This window comes from Tachysurus fulvidraco, chromosome 6 (genome assembly GCF_022655615.1).
Source record: "Tachysurus fulvidraco isolate hzauxx_2018 chromosome 6, HZAU_PFXX_2.0, whole genome shotgun sequence".
NCBI classification, from domain to species: domain Eukaryota; kingdom Metazoa; phylum Chordata; class Actinopteri; order Siluriformes; family Bagridae; genus Tachysurus; species Tachysurus fulvidraco.
In genome coordinates, this window is record NC_062523.1 from 22,375,530 (window position 1) to 22,396,668 (window position 21,139).

The 21,139-nt window shown below is 35.4% G+C and overlaps 2 protein-coding genes across 4 annotated transcripts; one reads left to right on the plus strand and one right to left on the minus strand.

The window, feature by feature from the left end:
- Nucleotides 1-1,079: 1,079 nt before the first annotated feature.
- On the minus strand, nt 1,080-7,389 carry LOC113655448 (10 kDa heat shock protein, mitochondrial-like). Of its 3 annotated transcripts, XM_027166001.2 has the most exons (9): nt 7,097-7,389; nt 3,988-4,202; nt 3,217-3,348; nt 3,035-3,125; nt 2,836-2,882; nt 2,632-2,721; nt 1,693-1,824; nt 1,493-1,582; nt 1,080-1,395 (listed from the first exon to the last, which is right to left on the minus strand). In XM_027166001.2, the coding sequence occupies exons 5-9, from the start codon at nt 2,836-2,838 to the stop codon at nt 1,345-1,347; spliced, it is 366 nt and encodes a 121-aa protein (XP_027021802.2). In that variant the 5' UTR covers nt 2,839-2,882; nt 3,035-3,125; nt 3,217-3,348; nt 3,988-4,202; nt 7,097-7,389; the 3' UTR covers nt 1,080-1,344. The 3 variants fall into 3 exon arrangements, with proteins under 3 accessions (XP_027021802.2, XP_047671115.1, XP_047671116.1); XM_047815159.1 differs by lacking the exon at nt 7,097-7,389 and having other exon boundaries at nt 3,988-4,524; XM_047815160.1 differs by lacking the exons at nt 3,988-4,202; nt 7,097-7,389 and adding an exon at nt 3,793-3,972.
- An 8,872-nt stretch (nt 7,390-16,261) lies between these two features.
- On the plus strand, nt 16,262-17,036 carry LOC125138371 (10 kDa heat shock protein, mitochondrial-like). The gene is made up of 4 exons (XM_047814616.1): nt 16,262-16,266; nt 16,488-16,620; nt 16,718-16,807; nt 16,905-17,036. Exons 1-4 carry the CDS (start codon nt 16,262-16,264, stop codon nt 16,953-16,955), a joined length of 279 nt encoding a protein of 92 aa, XP_047670572.1. The 3' UTR covers nt 16,956-17,036.
- The last annotated feature ends 4,103 nt before the right edge of the window (nt 17,037-21,139 follow it).

Sequence of the window (21,139 nt, forward strand, 5' to 3'; positions counted from 1 at the left end):
GAGATTGCTGAGGTGAAGTCAGAGGTAGCATTTCTCTATATTTATGTAAAATTTTATGTGATTTATTACTTAAGTTGAGTTCATTAATGCGAAATACTTGTTACTTTTTTTTTTTTTACTTTTTTTTAAGGAATTTATTACTCCTGCTGTTAATAAGGTTCAAAAGTACAACAAAATAATTACCTCAGAAAAATATTATTCACTACCTGAAATGACCACACACATATAAATATATATTTATCATTGTCTCTGGTCATTCCAGGTAGTGAGTAATATTTTTCTGAGGTAATTTTTTTTGTTGTACTGTTGAATTAATTTAAGGGAAATATAGACATTTTATTATTCTGATAAAATGGTTGGCAGTGTACACAGTTTCTTCACTTTTAGTATGATTAATGTAATAAGGGCTCTCAGTCACTTGTCATTTAGGACAAATTATTATGAGTGAATAATAAAATTAAAAATAAACATAATAAATGCAAATATGCATTTTGTCCATGTCTATATATTATAATATAGACTCTTGAATTATTGTTTATTTTTATTTATAAAGTTTTATAGCAAAATAAATAACTATTCTAATAAAAACTAGATTTGTAAAGTTCGTCACGACAAACTTTGATGTTGGCTTTGACGGTGCAAATATTCGCAAAGGCCAGTGCATACTTTTCTGCTCACCACAATTATACAGTGATCTGGGTTACTTGTAGCCTTTGTCAGCTTGAGGCAGTCTGACCAGACTCTGCTGAACTCTCATCAACAAGTTGTTTCTATCTACAGAACTGCTGCTTAGTGGATATTTTCTCTTTATTGCACTATTCTGAGTGTTGCAATCAGGTCAAAATCTCTCGTCCAGTGGTTCATTTTGATGAATCATTTTATGTTAAAATCTTTGATATGAAATTATTTGACTACCAATCAGCTACACCAGTAAATAATGTTAAAATAAAGTTTAAACATGCATATTCATAAGTAAACATAATATAAAAACACACCACATTAGTAATTTAGCTTAAGTTTAATTTCATTAAGATGTTTAATAAAGATGTTCCTTGTGGAATAAAATCACAGAGCAGAACAGAAAGTGAAATCTTTCAGGGTGAACCATTAGGTTTATAATTTTACTTAAAATTTCAACTAGTTGAAAATAACCACAGCATTAAACAGGCTGATATGCTGAATGAGACCTTACAGCACATTTCTACAGATCCAAAGTCAGACAATACCTCAGGATTTCCTCAAATTCACTTTATTAAAATAACATTTGAACAGAATTATTTACAATTGAACTGAAAAGAAAGCAAAAAAATAAACACACACTACTTGGGTATGAAAAACTACGAACTACTCTATAAATTTTCCCAGGATAACTCCATCCCAGAACAAGAAATAGTCCTAGGATTGAAAATAACATTATTAGAACAGGTTTTATGAACCTTTATAAGGACAATCAAATTATCTACAATATATCACAATAGAGGAAGACACTTACCTGATCTTCTAGGACCACTTTTGTGCCTCTTTTTTTTGGCAGTAGAACCTTCTCGCCCACTTTAACGCCGATGGGCATTATAGCTCCAGTCTAAGAAAAATAAATAAATAAATAAACAAATAAATCTTTGATACGATTTCAAAAATTTCCCAACACAAAAAGGCAGATTAAAAAAAACATTTTTTTGAGATAATAAATACCTTGTTGATGGCACCAGGTCCCACAGCCACCACAGTGGCCTGGAGCACTTGGGACTTGATCTTAGTTCCTGCTGCCAACCGCTGAACTAGAACACGGTTGAGTAGTGGCTGAAAGTTTTTGAAAGCTTTAGCCTAAGGAGGGGTAAAAGATGATAAAAGATGCTTGAAAATGAGGGGTTTTATGCAAAGGTAAAAGACTTAATCAGAGAAATTGAGAATAGTAATGATTTCAGTTCTCATAAAGCCAGATGGGAGTTTCTTAAATTTAAAATTTGTGAATTTTCTATAGACTATAGTAAAATGCAGTCAGTGAGGTGATAAATGACGTGGTTGCTGATAGTTTTGTCTTTACATCATATCTTATTTGGAATACCCAAAGACTAATATTGCAATTTCATATATAATTAATGCATTTATATATATGTGTGTATATTTTAGTTAAAGTAGACCAACATATGATTACATTAGAAGCAACATTTTGGTATCAATTGCAGTTTTTATTTGTTTGATATTCAATGAAAATGTAATGATGGTTAGTGAGGACAGGCAAACATGCTTGTTGTCTACTACTTAGGCAACCCATTATCTTTAAAATAAAATAAAAAAAGCAATTGTATTGCATTATAATGCAAAGGCACCCTTTTCCATTAATTGACAGCGTTAAAATGCATTTTGTGATTTTTTTTCAATTGAATATCTTTGAAGTAAGTTTGGAGGACTTGAAGGGCACCCAATTCAGAGAATCACCCATCTATGAGAATTACTTCACGAGCAGGAAGTGACATCTTCTCCTTTGCAAAAGGTGGTTAAACTTTTTTCTTTTAAAGGCGGTCATTCATTGCTCATAGACAGCGTCTCAAATTAATATTGAGTAAAATATCCAAGATTTCTGTCACTACATTTTGTCTCTCTTTTGTAAATATAAGTTAAGAAACTTACCTCAGGAATTTGTTGTCCTTTAAAAATGATTTGTCCACTTTTCACGATCTGCTTACGGACTTCGAAAAATATAGTCGTAAAAGTGCGAGCCTGATAGATGAGTAAAGGGAGAAATACAGATCCTAAATAAGTAGTTAGATTTTTAAAGCTAGAAAATAAAGTAAACTGTCTTGCTAAAATAAGAACATTAATCGTTAGTCTTACCATATCTGCAGCGAGTGTCGTTGTTGTCCAAGTATCACAAGGCCAGCCTGTGGTGTCGTTAACGAGTGATTCGTTCGTGATTTTGAAATAACAATATTAGAACAGGTTTTATGAACCTTTATAAGGACAATCAAATTATTACAATATAATATTATTAATATATTATATACAATATCACACAATAGAGGAAGACACTTACCTGATCATCAAGCACCACTTTTGTGCCTCTTTTTTTTTGGCAGTAGAACCTTCTCGCCCACTTTAACACCGATGGGCATTATAGCTCCAGTCTAAGAAAATAAATAAATAAGTCATTGATACGATTTCAAAAATTTCTCAACACAAAAAGGCAGATTAAAAAAACATTGACATAATAAATACCTTGTTGAAGGCACCAGGTCCCACAGCCACCACAGTGGCCTGGAGCACTTGGGACTTGATCTCAGTTCCTGCTGCCAACCGCTGAACTAGAACACGGTTGAGTAGTGGCTGAAAGTTTTTGAAAGCTTTAGCCTAAGGAGGGGTAAAAGATGATAAAAAGATGCTTGAAAATGAGGGATTTTATGCAAAGGTAAAAGACTTAATCAGAGAAATTGAGAATAGTAATGATTTCAGTTCTCATAAAGCCAGATGAGAGTTTCTTAAATTTAAAATTTGTGAATTTTCTATAGACTATAGTAAAATGCTGATTATGATAAATGAGGTGGTTGCTGATAGTTTTGTTTTTTCTTTACATCATATCTTATTTGGAATACCCAAAGACTGCTGTGCTCATTCTTTTTTGCTTAATAATATTGTTATTTTAGCAAAATATTTCATCCATAAATGTAGATTCTTTAAATCCCCCCATTACTTTATTTATTCTGTGTTAAGCCTGTCATTTCTACTATTTACTCTTGTAGAATGATTATTTGACTTTGTCGTTTATATACTCAATAAAAAAATAAAAAAATTTACCTCAGAATTACTTCACCAGCAGGAAGTGACATCTTCTCCTTTGTCACTATCAAACTGACTGAAACACTATTGTCCTTTATATGTGGTCACACCTGTGGTTTAACCTTTATACAGCTAGATATTGACCTGTAAGCTTTTCTGTCAGTTATATAAGCAGCTGTACTTTAATTCTGAACATCAGTAACAGTGACTTACGGCAGGGTGAGATGCCATGGTAATCGCGCCTGCACAGGTTACAGAAGGTGTAGTTACAGTAGAGACACTCGCCTAAGTTGGAGTTGGACTCCAGGGTCACAGGCTTGGAACAGGTAGAGACGGCAGTACACAATGTCCGGCAACTGGTCCAGACAGTTCTTCAGCAGCAGGCAGTCGTAGCGCTCAAACTCGTCCTCATTAACAAGCAGTTTCACCTGTTAATGAAGCAAGATCATGTCATCATCTGACATTAATTTCTCAGCAGCTTACAGGCTACAAAACACCATTAAAATCTCACTTCACTTTACTTCAGCTGTAGACAGAATGGAACCTATAATAAGGCTCTGAGCAAACAAATACATTATTTTTTGTTTTTATGTTTTATTATTTTGTGTTTGGTGAGACATCAGAGCATCTGTTTTCAGCAGCAGGAAACATTGCTTAAAAGCTCAGGGCAAGCCTCGATTCTGAGCATGTTGATATGCTTACCTTTTTTCATTGCAATCACATGCTCCTTTAAAGACTTTTAAAGCACACACATTGAGCGAGAGAGACTTTTACATTCTGATTAATATATATATATATATATATATATATATATATATATATATATATATATATATATGTGTATATATATATATATATATATATATATATATATATATATATATATATATATATATATATATATATACTTAAAGCACTCGGTGTGAAACCATGCATGGACTCTAGATCCAAGTTCCTCTCCATGTTTTTTGCCTCTTAAATAACACAAAGCATTCCAAGAAGACAGTAAAGGCTTATGCACAGTACAATTACATGCAGAGAAACAATGGGTAATATCTAAATGTTTATTTTTCATAGAAAATATTGTTGTATGCATTGCATACTATGCATTTAAAAAATAAAAGTTATCCGATAAGTTTTATCCGATTACTCGATTACTCTATGAAATTTTCGATAGAATACTCGATTACTAAAATATTCGATAGCTACAGCCCTATTTAAACCCATAAACGCCAATCTCCTGAAAGACACCAAGTGCTTAACTAGTGGGGACTTACAGCCAAGGGGTATTTTCTTCTCTTCCCCATACCGAGAAAGCTATTTTAGAATCACCTCATCAATAATAAAAGGAGGGACATTTGACAACATGACTTTTTTGGCAGGGGAACTGAGGGGAGAAACCAGTATACACTCATTATTTATGACAATTTCTTTCTGGACCAGTTTAGTTACTTTATCCACATGATTCAAAAACACAACAATTGTACTGTTCATGCGGGAGGCAGGGACAATGTTCTCATGCCCCACCACATTTCCCATCGCTAGCACACAATCAGGGCTTCGTGCTGAGACACCCATAGATATCTACAATAGATGTCACCTTATATACGACAGTACATTGGAACGAATGCGTCAATAGAGCAGCCATCTCGGTACAGGGGACCCCCTCCTCTTAATGCATCAGTGTCAATGTAGGTAAAGAAATAAAATCATCATAAATCATCATGAATGCGATTTTCTAGTTTTTTTTTTGGTTTGTTCCAAAGTTCAGGCATGTATTTATCATTAAGTCAGGAGAAATTTAAGGTTTTGATATTAAGATAATCTACTTTTTCAAAATATAATGCATAGTGCTTGTTGGCCTAAGTTTATTGCTTACATTCCTCCACTTGAGTAAACTTCAAATGAACAATTGCTACTTACCTTATAGCCTACTGCATGCAACACTGCTACAATCATGTGAATATACATGTTAATTTAAACATTTAAATTGTATTGGTTTTATTAAATATGATACACAAAGTAATTTGCAGGTGGAAGCAAATAACAAATATGAGCGGAACATAATGTGAAAGTTAGATAGTTACACTGCCAAGCTAACTGGTAACATCCTTCCAGGACTGTCAGCTGAGTTAATCATTTTTAAAACTAAGTGTTTAGTATCCATGCAACAACAAAACCTTACACAGTTTCTTCCTGACACTTTTGCTCTGCAGTTGCAGAGTATGAACCTTTGAGACATGGTGTTGTCTCAACTTATAAAAGGCACAGACAACCAGTGACATTAAGCTAAACTGATGGTTGTCTATGCCATCTTGAGTCTCAACAATGTGATCACGAAGACCTAATATGTCATATTATACATTTTTTTTAAAAATTAACATATGATGAAACAATCCAAAACCTTTTCAGGCATAATCTTATTAAATATTTCCTTCAGGGAAGTAACTTGTAAATATGTCATTAAATATGCAAGTAATTAAGAAAGAAATGTGAATGATTTTCCCTGATTATAAAAGCATTAACCAACTCTTTATTAAAACATTCCGTGTTATTGAATAGAACCATAATGACAGATATTCACACATTTATAGTCTGTAGGAAATAAAAATCTATAATGCATCACGAAACAGTAAGAGTAAAAAAACTGTAAGGACGGTTGTGAATGCACTACGTTTGTATCCAATAAAGCGTCATGTCACGTTACAAAAACGAACGACTCAGACGCGAGGACTCGAAAGGTGAACTAATCTTTTCTATTTACTGATCTTATGCAAAATGAACGACTCAGTCTCTGAGACGACTCGATGTTCTCGAATCATGGGAAAGATTCTTTCAAAATGAACGACACATCACTAGTTAGATCATTCTCTCTCTACTTCAGCTGCTTGCTTTGGTTTCAGTCACTGCTAAAGTAAGTTTTATTCCGTTATATATGTTTTATTTATATAGGAATTTAAACCACATGGTTTATTTCATAGGATGTTCAAGTTAAATCTATAAGCTTTGCAAAAGTAGTTGTAGCTGCAGCAAACTTATCATTTCATGTATAATGGTGAAGGTCGTGTTAAACTGATTAATTAAAATCTGTACTTTCGGTTCCTTATTAAGTTGTGCTGCATGATCGCAAAATTTCCATGTTTTATATCTGCTTAATTGTCAATGATTAAGCAGGTGAATAACTGGTAGGCATTATAGCTCCAGTCTAAGAAAATAAATAAATAAATAAATAAATAAATAAATCATTGATACGATTTCAAAAAATTTCTCAACACAAAAAGGCAGATTAAAAAAAAAATTTTTTTTTTGAGATAATAAATACCTTGTTGATGGCACCAGGTCCCACAGCCACCACAGTGGCCTGGAGCACTTGGGACTTGATCTCAGTCCCTGCTGCCAACCTGAACTAGATCATGGTTGAGTAGTGGCTGAAAGTTTTTGAAAGCTTTAGCCTAAGGAAGGGTAAAAGATGATAAAATGATGCTTGAAAATGAGGGATTTTGTGCAAAGGTAAAAGACAATCAGAGAAATTGAGAATAGTAATGATAAAAGAGCATTCTGCTTGTGTTAAGTCCAGGACAATCCAATAAAATATGTTTGACAGATAAGGGAATCTTACAAAACATACATAAAGATGTGTCTTTTCACCTTTAAGCAAAAAAAAAAAAAAAAAAAAAAAGCATGGGTCAATTTTTAATGTCCTTATTAAGAGCTTCGGAATCTACAAACATTGTCGGCTTTCCTAACTGTCAAAAACGAATGGGGTAACTACAGTAGCATGGATTAGCTGTGGTCGTTAACCAAGGACTGAAACAAACCAACGTAACCAGGTATATAATTTCCTAACATTCAGTATCATAAAACACATTTTCACTTGTGAAATGTAATCCCTTGCTGTCTGCTTTTTAGATTTAGTTCGTTTGAACAACCAAACGCATGAATTTGAAGTACAAGACAACTGTACAAAGATGGCGGCGATTTTGACGCATTTTTAGGACCCCAAGACGACATCTAGTATAGATATCTATGCTGCTCATACACACACACTCGCGCATAGACACACTAGATTATTTCTAGATGTTTTAAGGAAAAAAACGCCGGAAAATTGGAAAAAACGCAAACCGCTCTCACACGCCACGCATGCGCAGAGAGAGAGAGAGAGAGAGAGAGCGCGCGCACATGTAAGCAACTATAGTCAAAAGGATCAGAAGTGACCATATTTTGTGAAAGAGTCGACACTTTGTAATGAACACAAACATCTCTGAGAGAATATCACTGATCAGTGAATTCTGATTGGTGGAGGTTTACTGGGGCAAGCAGATGTACAGGAATAAAGTTTACAGTATGCATTGTAGCTGCCCCTTAGTTCCAAACAATAAGGCAGAGTTTTTCACTGATGCTTGAACGTTTATTTTTGAAGTAATTACTCTTTCCTTTGCATCGGTCTATATAGAAAGACAAATAAAATAAAAAAAAAAACATAAGCACATTAACATAAACATCATAAACAAATACATAACCACAATGTAAATCTGTTTAGAACATATCACTGTAATATTTAGAACCACGTGCAGAGTTCGATCTGCCTTGAACAGAGTTTAACGTCACAAATAACTAATACCTATAAATGAACATGAAATATTACACAACATACCTCGTACTCCTAAGGGGAAACTAAACCATTAATATGTGAACTTGTCCATCGTTGTTTCTGCATTTTGAGCATCTGCTAACATGTGAACATTGTATTACAAATCATTGACCTCTGACCTCACTTTCCCCAACATTGCTATATTGCTCTATAGTGGTGGCTTAAAGAGAGGGAAGGGGGCGGTCATTACATACATGGATCCAAAGAAAAATATAGACTTGTATAGAATACAGAGAATATGATAAACAAAAGAAGGAAATTTCATAAGATCAACTTTATTCTACAATTTAATGATAAATTATTAGAACAAAACAGAAACTAATTTTTCTTGTCTTCATCAGTGCTCTTCTAAGTCTGCAACCTGGAAAAATCTAGAAAAAGTACAAAAACAAAGACAAGACACCATATGTTACTAATGCACTCTTAGAAAGAACACTTTACTCTTCCTGTACAGTCAGGACTGATAACAGTGATTGGACCTGCTTCACTGAACAAATTTTCAGCATAGAGGTGTATATGAGGGTGTATGTGAAAGTGGAGGTGTGCTTGAGGGTGGAGGTGCATTTCAGTGTGTGTGAGGGTGGTGGTGTGTGTGAGGGTGTATGAGAGGGTGGAGGTGTATTTCAGGGTGTGTGTGAGGGTGGAGGTGTGTGTGTGTGTGTGTGTAAGGGTGTATGAGAGGGTGGAGGTGTATGTAAGTGTGTGTGAGGGTGGAGGTGTGTGTGAGGGTGTAGGTGAGGGTGTAGGTCAAGGGTCGGCAACCCGTGGCTCCGGAGCCGCAAGTGGCCCTTTTATCCCTCTGCTGCGGCTCCCTGTAGATTTTAAAAAATAATTATTTATTTTAAATTTATTTTATTTTAGTTAGTTTTTAAAAAAAAATTTAATTCTAAGATTATGATGCTCTTGTAACATTAAAATAAACCGTGTAAAAATCCACTGGCACGAAATTGAAAATTCCAATCAATTCAGATCAAGCTTTTCAAACCCAAGTAGGAAAACATGGATAAATGCAAGAAAAGAAAAGTTTATGAAGAAAACAGAACATTTAATGAGATTTGGATAGATTAAAAATTTTATTGTTTGCAGGCAGAAGGTGGAGGTGTATATGCACACACAAACACGCACACACAAACACACACACACCTGAACAGTTTGCTTTGTCCATCAGTGCAGCTGACCTGAATGTGACTTTCACAGCGAGGGCATTGTTTTGAGTTCTCTGCCAAAACTCTTCTTACTGCAAGACTCTTCTACAGCACGCTGAATCACCTGCTTTTCATAACGCTGCTCCAAGAGCTTCTGCTCTTTCTCAGAACTAGCCAGGTACAGTTCCATCAGGTTACTATATTACTATATATAAGCAGCTGTACTTTAATTTTGAACATCAGTAACAGTGACTTACGGCAGGGTGAGATGCCATGGTAATCGCGCCTGCACAGGTTACAGAAGGTGTAGTTACAGTAGAGACACTCGCCTAAGTTGGAGTTGGACTCCAGGGTCACAGGCTTGGAACAGGTAGAGACGGCAGTACACAAGGTCCGGCAACTGGTCCAGACAGTTCTTCAGCAGCAGGCAGTCGTAGCGTTCAAACTCATCCTCATTAACAAGCAGTTTCACCTGTTAATGAAGCAAGATCACGTTATCATCTGACATTAATTTCCCAGCAGCTTACAGGCTACAAAACACCATTAAAATCTCACTTCACTTTACTTCAGCTGTAGACAGAATGGAACCTATAATAAGGCTCTGAGCAAACAAATACATTATCCTACAATACTCTAGATCCAAGTTCCTGTCCATGTTTTTTGCCTCTTAAATGCCTCAAAGCATTCCAAGAAGACAGTAAAGGCTTATACACAGTACAATTACAGACAGAGAAACAATGGGTAATATCTAAATGTTTATTTTTCATAAAAACTATTGTTGTATGCTTTGCATACTATGCATTTAAAAAATAAAAGTTCATTTTTATATATATATATATATATTAAAAAAAGGAAACCAAAGGAAGTTAATTTTAAGACACCCGTCTTATTTTCTCTTGTATATTTAATATTGCTCTTTAATTAAGCAAAAATACATTTGATCTGATTACTTGATTAATCTATGAAATTTTCGGTAGAATACTCGATTACTAAAATATTCGATAGCTACAGCCCTATTTAAAACCATAAACGCCAATCTCCTGAAAGACACCAAGTGCTTAACTAGTGGGGACTTACAGCCGAGGGGTATTTTCTTCATGGGGGAGACGGGTTGCCCATACCGAGAAAGCTATTTTAGAATCGCCTCATCAATAATAAAAGGAGGGACATTTGACAACATGACTTTTTTGGCAGGGGAACTGAGAGGAGAAACCAGTATACACTCATTATTTATGACAATTTCTTTCTGGACCAGTTTAGTTACTTTATCGACATGATTCAAAAACACAACAGTTGTACTGTTCATGCGGGAGGCAGGGACAATGTTCTCATGCCCCACCACATTTCACATCGCTAGCACACAATCAGAGCTTCGTGCTGAGACACCCATAGACATCTACAATAGATGTCACCTTATATACGACAGTACACTGGAACGAATGCGTCAATAGAGCAGCCATCTCGGTACAGGGTACCCCTTAAAGCATCAGTGTCAATGTAGGTAAAGAAATAAAATCACCATAAATCATCATGAATGCGATTTTCTATTTTTTTTTTTGGTTTGTTCCAAAGTTCAGGCATGTATTTATCATTAGGTACAGAGAAATTTAAGGTTTTAATATTAAGATAATCTACTTTTTCAAAATATAATGCATAGTGCTTGTAGGCCTAAGTTAATAAACTTAGGCCTACAAGCACTATGCATTATATTTTGAAAAAGTAGATTATCTTAATATTAAAACCTTAAATTTCTCCTGACTTAATGATAAATACATGCCTGAACTTTGGAACATACGATAAAACAATCCAAAACCTTTTCAGGCATAATCTTATTAAATATGTCCTTAAGTGAAGTAACTTGTAAATATGTCATTAAATATGTAAGTAATTAAGAAAGAAATGTGAATGATTTTCCATGATTATAAAAGCATTAACCAACTCTTTATTAAAACATTCCGTGTTACTGAATAGAACCATAATGACAGATATGCACACATTTATAGTCTGTCTAGAAATAAAAATCTATAATGCATCACGAAACAGTAAGAGTAAAAAAACTGTAAGGACGGTTGTGAATGAACTACTTTTGTATCCAATAAAGCGTCGTGTCACGTTACAAAAATGAACGACTCAGACGCGAGGACTCGAAAGGTGAACTAATCTTTTCCGTTTACTGATCTTATGCAAAATTAACGACTCAGTCTCTGAGACGACTCGATGTTCTCAAATCATGGGAAAGATTCTTTCGAAATGAACAACATATCACTAGTTAGATCATTCTCTCTCCTTCAGCCGCATTGCTTTGGTTTCAGTCATTGCAAACTCACAAGAGGTGAAAAAGGTGACAAGGTTCAGAATCCCCCCCCCCCCCCCCGAAAAATTTCGAACTTAAAATGAAGCACTCTGACAAGAACAAAAAGGGAATGACAACATTTGCTTCAAGTGAAAAAAGCACTTTTATTAATCCCAAAATTTCTTGTAAATAACTTTTCTCTGTACAATTTGAGTGCCTTGGAACCTTAATAAATTTATGAACACAGATATTGTTATTTCTTTTGTTTTTTGGCCGCCACAAGCCTTTCAAGTGCCCGTTTGCGTTGTTTAGCAATATGCCTCTTTATTACTTTTTGTTCGTCCTCTGCGGCTTGAAGTCGTTTTTCTGCAGCACTTGTGGTTGGCTGGTAGTCAAACTCCAACCTTCTCTCTTTGACTCCCATCAAATTCCTTTCTCACTGGGCCTTGTTTCTTCCACCCGCAGAACAGATGTCCATGCATATGGAATAAAAACACTGTCAATAATAATCGTACGTAATTGAAAGCATTTGTGTGTAAATTTTAATTTTGTGAAGTTGGATCCCAAAATCTACGGCCACGACAGTTTACAGATACGAGATTTTGTGTTTGTTCAAATACAACTCCAAAATGTACGACTATGACAAAATGTACGACAGTTTACACACACAACGCTTGTTTTCACAACACCTCTTTTTCACACACGGAGTGCGGTCTGCGAAACAACTTTCAAAAATACGTCATCACGTTCACAGGCATTACTATCCGAGGGAAGATGAATCGATTCCACGAAGTGCGCATGCGCCCCGCCCTCTTTTAAACCACTGGCGCCCTCTTTTAAACCACTGGCGCCATCACTTAAGGTGTTGGTCAACATCGACACCAGATTCTGGGCTGAGTGCAAGTTGTCACCTAATGGAACCTGATAAACAATAAAATATGACTTTAACAATTAAGCAGTGAACACATATTGCATGACCTGTGTATTCCAGTGCATGTACACAGCTTTTAGTAAGTTAACACTTGTTGTGGATGAGCCACTCTGAATGGATCCGTGTCCCGACCAACATACATCTCTCTCACAGGTAGCAGTTTACTATCAAAGTCCAGAGTAGTCAGAGATTTAGGGATTGGGTTCAGGTGTTCAGACTGAACAAAGCAGGCAAGAAAGTTTGTGAAAACTTGCAGCTGTTTGTCATAGAGTTTATGGACAAGTGTCTGACTGCCCAGTGAGGAAAATAAAGTGTGGTGTGGTTATGAAAGAAATGCATAGAAGCAAATACAGAAAATAACATGTCAAAGGACCTACAAAGAAAGTGCAGTAATTATTAAACATTGCTACAATTTATTTTTTGAAACAAGCCACAACAGAATTCAGTTACATTTTTTATTATTATTATAATGCAAATGTCATAATTTGAGATTGTAAAACTTTCTCATTCTGAATAGATAAAAAACTTCATGGGAAATGTAAAATTAATTTGAGTAACACTGTCAGTGAAGGACTTAATCTTTAACTCACCTGAAAGACCATGACATATTCTTTAAGGATTGGCAACACTCCTGTATAAACACTGAGGTGCAGCTCAGTTGTGGTGGCTTCAAACCACACCTTTTGAACCACCCTCTTCTTCCGCTCTTTTCCCAGCTGCATCATTCCTGAAGAAGAAAAAAAGGTGTCTCTTTAACAAAAGATACAATAGAGCAGTTATTGATCAAATGAAATTAACAAAATGAATCTTTGCAATGCAGTGAAAACACAGAAACTGCATCTAAACTTTACACACACTGTTTCATGTACTTCAGAGCTGACAAGTGCATTTTCACTGCAGTTACAAATGCATAAATAATATTTTAAACATAAAACAATGAATATTAATATTTTAAAATAAAAAAAATTAGAAGATACTTTAAATGTGAAATTAAATATACTGTGACAGCGGAAAGCTGTGCTGCACTCCTGTCACCTCTGTTTTCAGCCAGGACCAGCTCCATCTGCACCTCAGCCCTGACTCAATCTGTGCTACATAAACAGTATCATCCTCTTTGAGCTCTCTCATTCTGCAAAAGAACTGTTCAGATATCAGCTGGATTCATGGCTCCTTTTCCATCATCATTAACAATGTTAGGGCCAATTCCACCTATATCCAGCAAATTTAAATAATCTGCCAGAGTCCATGGTTAAGTTTAAAGCAGGGATGAGAAACTTGACAGTGACGAGGGCCAGTTTGTTAATCCACATTGTTTTCATGCTGTTCTGGTCCATGTAATGACAGATATAGACATATTTACACAATACACAATTATAGACATAAAAAGCCCATTATCGCTTTTTATACCTCATTATGGCACATTATCAAATTTGTTTCTCTGAAGTTTACGATTAAAAAAGGGGGTTCACTCAGTGATTGACAGCATGATACATTTGTGCTCCCCTCCAACAGTACAAGCATAAGTTGTAGATTTAACTGTTTCTCTTAAGGTTATTAAGAGTGATGAGGATTCATTTAGTGCAGGGCAGAGATAATAGCACAGTCTTCAGTGTGTTTTAAATATTTTATTGCTTTCTTTAAATTGCTCAAAGTCATGAGTGTTTAAAACATACTTGCCATCACATTCATGATTTTGTGAAAATCCATTTTTTTAAATGACTTTATTGTAAAATGCGACTTTTCGTGTCAATCCACTAACATTTAAACCATAAACAATGCACTGTCACTTTAATTTGAGAAGGTAACCATAAAGAAATAAAAAAATAAATTCTGTACAGGAGCCTTGCCTGTCAGATGCTGTTGTCCATCCCTGACTTAACAAGCTTAATAACAGATTGGTAAAAGTTCGATGCGGTAACGTTAGTTAAAAATGTATCACGACAAATTTACTTGCCTTACTAACAGTCTACACTTGATTTGGCAAACTATAGCAACTAGTACCCAAGTTATAAAGCATAAAATAGTTAGAAACAAACTTAGTTAACTTACCTCAGAATTGCCGATGTCCAGAAAAAAATATCTGATTGCCTTATCTTACTTCTGAATGCTGATTGGTCAAAAGACGCGCGGATGCTTGAGACGTGAGGCGTCATCTGCTTACTAGTGCACTCCAGTCCAGTTGGTGGCGGTGAATGCACCAAGAGACTGATAGATTGATAGATGGTATATTACGCTGCGTCCAAAACCGCCGCCTAAGCACTACCTCGTCTATTAGATGGAAGTAAGCGGTACCCCCCCCCCCCAACTAAAAACTCCTCGGATCTACACGATTCACACAAATGACATAATTTGATTAAAAACGGCGAATTTCGCCGAAAAGCGACTAGTTTGCAGGTATGCAATATAATATCAAATTGTATGTTTCTGTGGTTTTTAATATTTTTATTTTAATATTACAATTATTCACAGAACAGCGGCCTATATAGTACAACTGCTGGATTTTGTGGGGCCCCCTGGGCAGTGGGGGCCCCTGTAATTGTCACCACCCTTCACCCCAAGAGCGACTAACCGTTACCGAGTCATTCATTCATTCAATCACTTGTGCAACAACTCGCTGCAGATATGGTAAGACTAACGATTAATGTTCTTATTTTAGCAAGCCAGTTTACTTTATTTTCTAGCTATAAAATCTAAATACTTATTTAGGATCTGTGTTTTTCCCTTTACTCATCTATCAGTCTGGCGTAATTACGTGCATCGTATTTGAAGTGGGGAAGGAGTTGCTAAAACGAAGATTGTTGAAAGGAAGAAAAATTCCTGAGGTAAGTTTCTCTTTAAACTTTTCTCAACTTATATTTACAAAAGAAAGGCAAAATGTTGTGACAGAAATGTTGGATATTTCACTAAATATTAACTTGAGACACTGTCTATGAGCAATGAATGACCGCCTTTTACAAAAAAAAACAAACAAAAAAAAAAAACCAAACAAACAAGTTTAACGGCCTTTTACAAAGAATACGTCACTTCCTGCTGGTGTAATTCTGAGGTAAATTTTTTAGCGAGTATATAAACGACAAAGGCAAATAATCGTTTTACAAGATTAAATAGTAGAAATGACAGGCTTAACACAGAATAAGTAATAGATTATTTAGAAAAGACAAAAAATAAATAAACCTTTTGAAAAAATAACTTACATGAACTTAAATAGAGCATAAAAAGAAAAGAAAAACAAAAAGAATTAAGGGCAGTATCACAATAAATCAAATGATGTCAAAAGATAGAGCAGCTTCTTAGCACTCTGAACTCTCATCTTATTAAGGTCTTTGGAAAAACATTTTAAGTGATTTTTGAAAATAATAAGTAGAAAAAAAGAATCTACCTTTATGGATGAAATATTTTGCTAAAATAACAATATTATTAAGCAAAAAAGAATGAACACAGCAATCTTTGGGTATTCCAAATAAGATATGATGTAAAGACAAAACTATCAGCAACCACCTCATTTATCACCTCATTGACTGCATTTTACTATAGTCTATAGAAAATTCACAAATTTTAAATTTAAGAAATTCCTATCTGGCTTTATGAGACCTGAAATCATTACCATTCTCAATTTCTCTGATTAAGTCTTTTACCTTTGCACAAAATCCCTCATTTTCAAGCATCTTTTTATCATCTTTTACCCCTCCTTAGGCTAAAAGCTTTCAAAAAGTTCCAGCCACTACTCAACCGTGTTCTTGTGGAGCGGTTGGCAGCAGGGACTGAGATCAAGTCCCAAGTGCTCCAGGCCACTGTGGTGGCTGTGGGACCTGGTGCCATCAACAAGGTATTTATTATCTCAAAAATGTTTTTTTTAATCTGCCTTTTTGTGTTGGGAAATTTTTGAAATCGTATCAATGATTTATTTATTTATTTTTCCTTAGACTGGAGCTATAATTCCTGTAAGCGTTAAAGTGGGCGAGAAGGTTCTACTGCCAAAAAAAAGAGGCACAAATGTGGTGCTTGAAGATCAGGTAAGTGTCGTCCTCTATTGTGATATATTGTAGATAATTTGATTGTCCTTCTAAAGGTTCATAAAACTTGTTCAAATATTGTTATTTTCAATCCTAGGACTATTTCTTGTTCTGGGATGTAGATATCCTTCGAAAATCTGTTGAATAATTCCCAGTTTATCATCCCCGAGGAGTGGTTCTGTTTATTTTTTTGCTTTCTTTTCAATTGTAAATAATTCTGTTGTTAACCGTATGTTATTTTAATAAAGTGAATTTGAGGAAATCCTGAGGTATTGTCTGACTTTGGATCTGTATAAATGTGCTGTAAGGTCTCATTCAGCATATAAGCCTGTTTAATGCTGTGGATGTTTAATGCTGTGAATATACTAGTTGAAATTTTAGGTAAAATTATAAACGTAAAGGTTCACCCTGAAAGATTTCACTTTCCGTTCTGTGATTTTATTCCACAGGGAACATTTTTATTAAACATCCTAATGACTTTATTAAATTAAACTTAAATGAAATTACTAATTTGGTGTGTGTGTATATTATGTTTACTCATGAATATGCATGTTTAAACTTTATTTTAACATTATTCACCAGCATTGCACAATAATTAACAGTATTATTTTAAAGTAACTTGTTGTAATTAAGTTTCCCTGTAATATCCCAATGAATACCTGTAAAAACTACAGTATCCTTGGATTTTACAGCATTTAACTCTTATTTTACATTAAAATCTTGCAATCTAAAACCTGCTGTTATATCACAATAAGGTCTGTAATATCACAGCAACACAGTGAAAAAAATTAAAGATTTTACAGCATTAAACAGTATTATTACAGTGAAATATTGTATTGAAATACGCCCTGGGAAGTCACATTACATAACCGAACTGTTTTGAACCATAGACTATAGAAACGTGGACCTAGTGTCCGTGAAGTCACCCATAGACTCCTCAAGAGCTGTTTTGAAGCTCAAAGTGTGCAGAGCATCTTGGCAGAGCGTCACCGGCCAACTAGCGCGACGGCATTGTCAACAGCGGCAATCCACCTGTCACTCACGTGGCCACGCCCTTAATTATGCAGAACTTTAAGGCTTCGTATAATTTAAAAGGATGAGTTATATATATATATATATATATATATATATATATATATATATATATATATATATATATATATAAAACCAATGATGGGACAAACATTACTATTTATGTGTGCACATTTCTGAATTAGTCAAGGTTATCATAGATTAGCATTATCATTATCATAGCTAACAGTTAGTTAGTTAACTTTAATAGCATAGTAATTCAAACGGTCCATGAAAAAATATTTTTCCAGTGTATATCCTAGTTACAAAATGACTGAGCTACCTGGAGTAAGTTAGTCTCATGTCGTGTTTGACAACGGGAGGGTTTAAACACTATTGTTCCCACTTGCCCTGATATGAATGAATAATAACTGTAAAAGTTGTAAATGCACTTTACATTGAGTGAGCAATCTCAAAGTGCAACAGAAAAAAAACACTATATATTGTAATTTCTCCTTTTTCTTTCCAGGTCATCAGAGGGTGGGGCTAACCTGTTCAGTGTCAGGCTAAGAGTGAGGAGAAATAGATTAGGTAGGTGACTTGTTAACATGCACCACAATGTTTAACTGTAAATTCATTGGCTGTGAGCATGTGTCTGAGTATGTGTGTAACTATGTTCAGCACACAAAACTGCATAGCAATGCCCCCAATTATCACTACCAGTGTGGGGTGTTTGACTGCTCATGGAGGTACAGAAAACACACGGGACTGCAAATTCATATGTATAGGCAGCATAGGTCCGACCTGCAGGCTGCTGGGCCTATACTGCCTGGCACATCAGCTCTACCTAAATCCATGCTATTGTGTGTTAACTATGTTACAGCCATGTGCCACTGCTGTGGACGTCAATACTGCAGAACTCCCCGCCACCCCCTGCTTGATCATTCAAGGTAATGTTACTTTAATCTAGTAGTGAAATTTCTAACACATTATTTTGTTTTCATTCTAGAAATCTACATGACAATAAATAATAATAATTATAATTATAATAAGAATTACATTTGTATAGCCCTTTGTATCTTAAGCAGATCGCAAAGTGCTCATAACACAATGTTGTATCTGTTCATTTCAGGTGACATGATGAAGCTCTCTGGATGGCTTATATCCATCGAGGGACATGTCGTGATGGGCCCACACCCTTTCTTTTTACACGGAGTAGCTGCATTCTTCAGCAGCTATTACGTAATCAACCTTGAGTATCCTGCCGCTGGATCTTCGGCGCTGGAGTTCATTCAAAGGTATTTTATAAAGATTGCATTTCATCTTGTAATTCACATTATAGTACAGGCTTCTAACTCATTGATTGTCTTGAGGTCGAAAATTCTGACAAACGAGTTACCTGAGGCTATCCTGGTGAGACCATCCTGATCTCGCCAACTCATTAAATTTCGCTCTGCAGATCAGTGTAGGTTTCTACACGTTATGCTGACAAATACCTGCCGGTCCAATCACAGTTATTTATTTTGTTTTGGGGCAGGCTATGTGATGATGATTTCGAAACGTCTATTGCGAAATGCGAATGTATTAAATGAAGTAGATGAAATTTTCTTTAAAAACAGAACAAAAATGCTCTCAGGTCCTTAATTGAAAAGGATGTGTTTGTCATACTTTCAACAGGGCTTGGTTTTAATTTACCAACTGCGTGAAGATACATTTCAGTGGTGGTGCACGTTGATATGGCCTCTCATAGTAGAAAATCAACCACTTTGCCTCAGGCAAACCTAACCTGAGGCACCATGGCTAAAAATGGCAAAATTATGGTGAGAGTAAGATCTAACAAGTTTGGATTATAAATCTATTAGGGTTTGATGTGGGGAAAAAGCACAGCAAAAAGCACACATTGATAAATGCTGTCTGCAATACATACTGTAAGTCTATTTAAAACTGAAACTATCTTTGCTTATTAACAGGTGCTTCCTGGGCATCAATCCTGAAAGAGGCTCAAAGACCAAGAAGCGGACAAGAATGAACCCTCATCTGAGCACCCTTTTAAGGAAACTTATTGACTTTGAGTGGGCATCATAGTTTTTTTTTGCAGCGGTAATTGTCAGGCTCAGTTTTCAATAGCCTTGTTCTTTTTGTAATTTTTCAAGACAACTTTGCACTACAAGATTTTTACACAATGCTGTTGCGTGTGGACTCATTATAATGTTTGAGACTGAGAGAAGCGCCTGACCCCTTTACGACATTCCTTCAATGCTCTCTCCCTCGCTCTCTTATCTTGCCATGAAGGCCTTATTCCCATCCTGTCCATTACTATTATTGTGACACAGCTAGTTGAATAGTTGAATTTTGAGACAGGTAGTTGAATTGCAAGTTTGCACAATTTCTCTGCATATTCTGCATTTTAAGATGGCTTTTATGACTAGAAAGTTGAATTTCTTGAACTCGAAGTTCTTGGCATCTGCTGTACATTGAAAAATATTTATTTCTTAATAAATATGCCATTGGGCTAACATTGACTTTACCTCAGAGTTGTTTGTTGGGGAGGGGGTTAATTGTACAATGATTGTAAATTCACAGTAAATGAAAGCTTCATCTACAGTACGTTATTGGACAGTTTTAGCATGACTTCCACAGTATACATTGTAAATTCACAGTAAATTATTGTCAACTTGTACATTACTTTCACAGTACACACTGTAAAAGTACAGGGCCTTGTTGTAATGATGTACAGCAAAAGATTGTAATTCCACAGCAATGTACTGTAATTTCACAGTAATTGCTTTGTCATTGAAGCTGTGAAGTTACAGTATACAGTTGTGCTTTTACAACAATGCATTGTAATATCACAGATATAAAATTACAATAAATTGCTGTGAGTATATTTCACAGGATATTGCTGTAATCCTTACTGTGAAAGTCATGCAAAATTTATCCAATTATTTATTGTAAATTTACAATGAAAAATTTTACAGTGCAGTACCCGACCGGTAGCAGTTTTCCCACAAAAGTAAATCGGGCACCGAAATGACAACACTAACCTGACGTAAAGAATGTCTTGATCTACTGGGATACAACAGCCCTTTTGGCCTCCCTCACCTTCTTTTTCGTGGCGTTTCTGGTAGCCTGATTTATGTTTTCGTATCATTTTCAATTGGTCAGTCAGTCTCCGGCTCTTCCACCAAGTTCATCTCTAACTTCAGCTGCCGTGTCAACACTGATTGGTCCTTTCACAAGCTGGGGTGGGACTTACGATTTATTGGGTCCCTGAGATGTTTGTCATTGACTGAATAATTAATAAATACCTCGTATCGGACT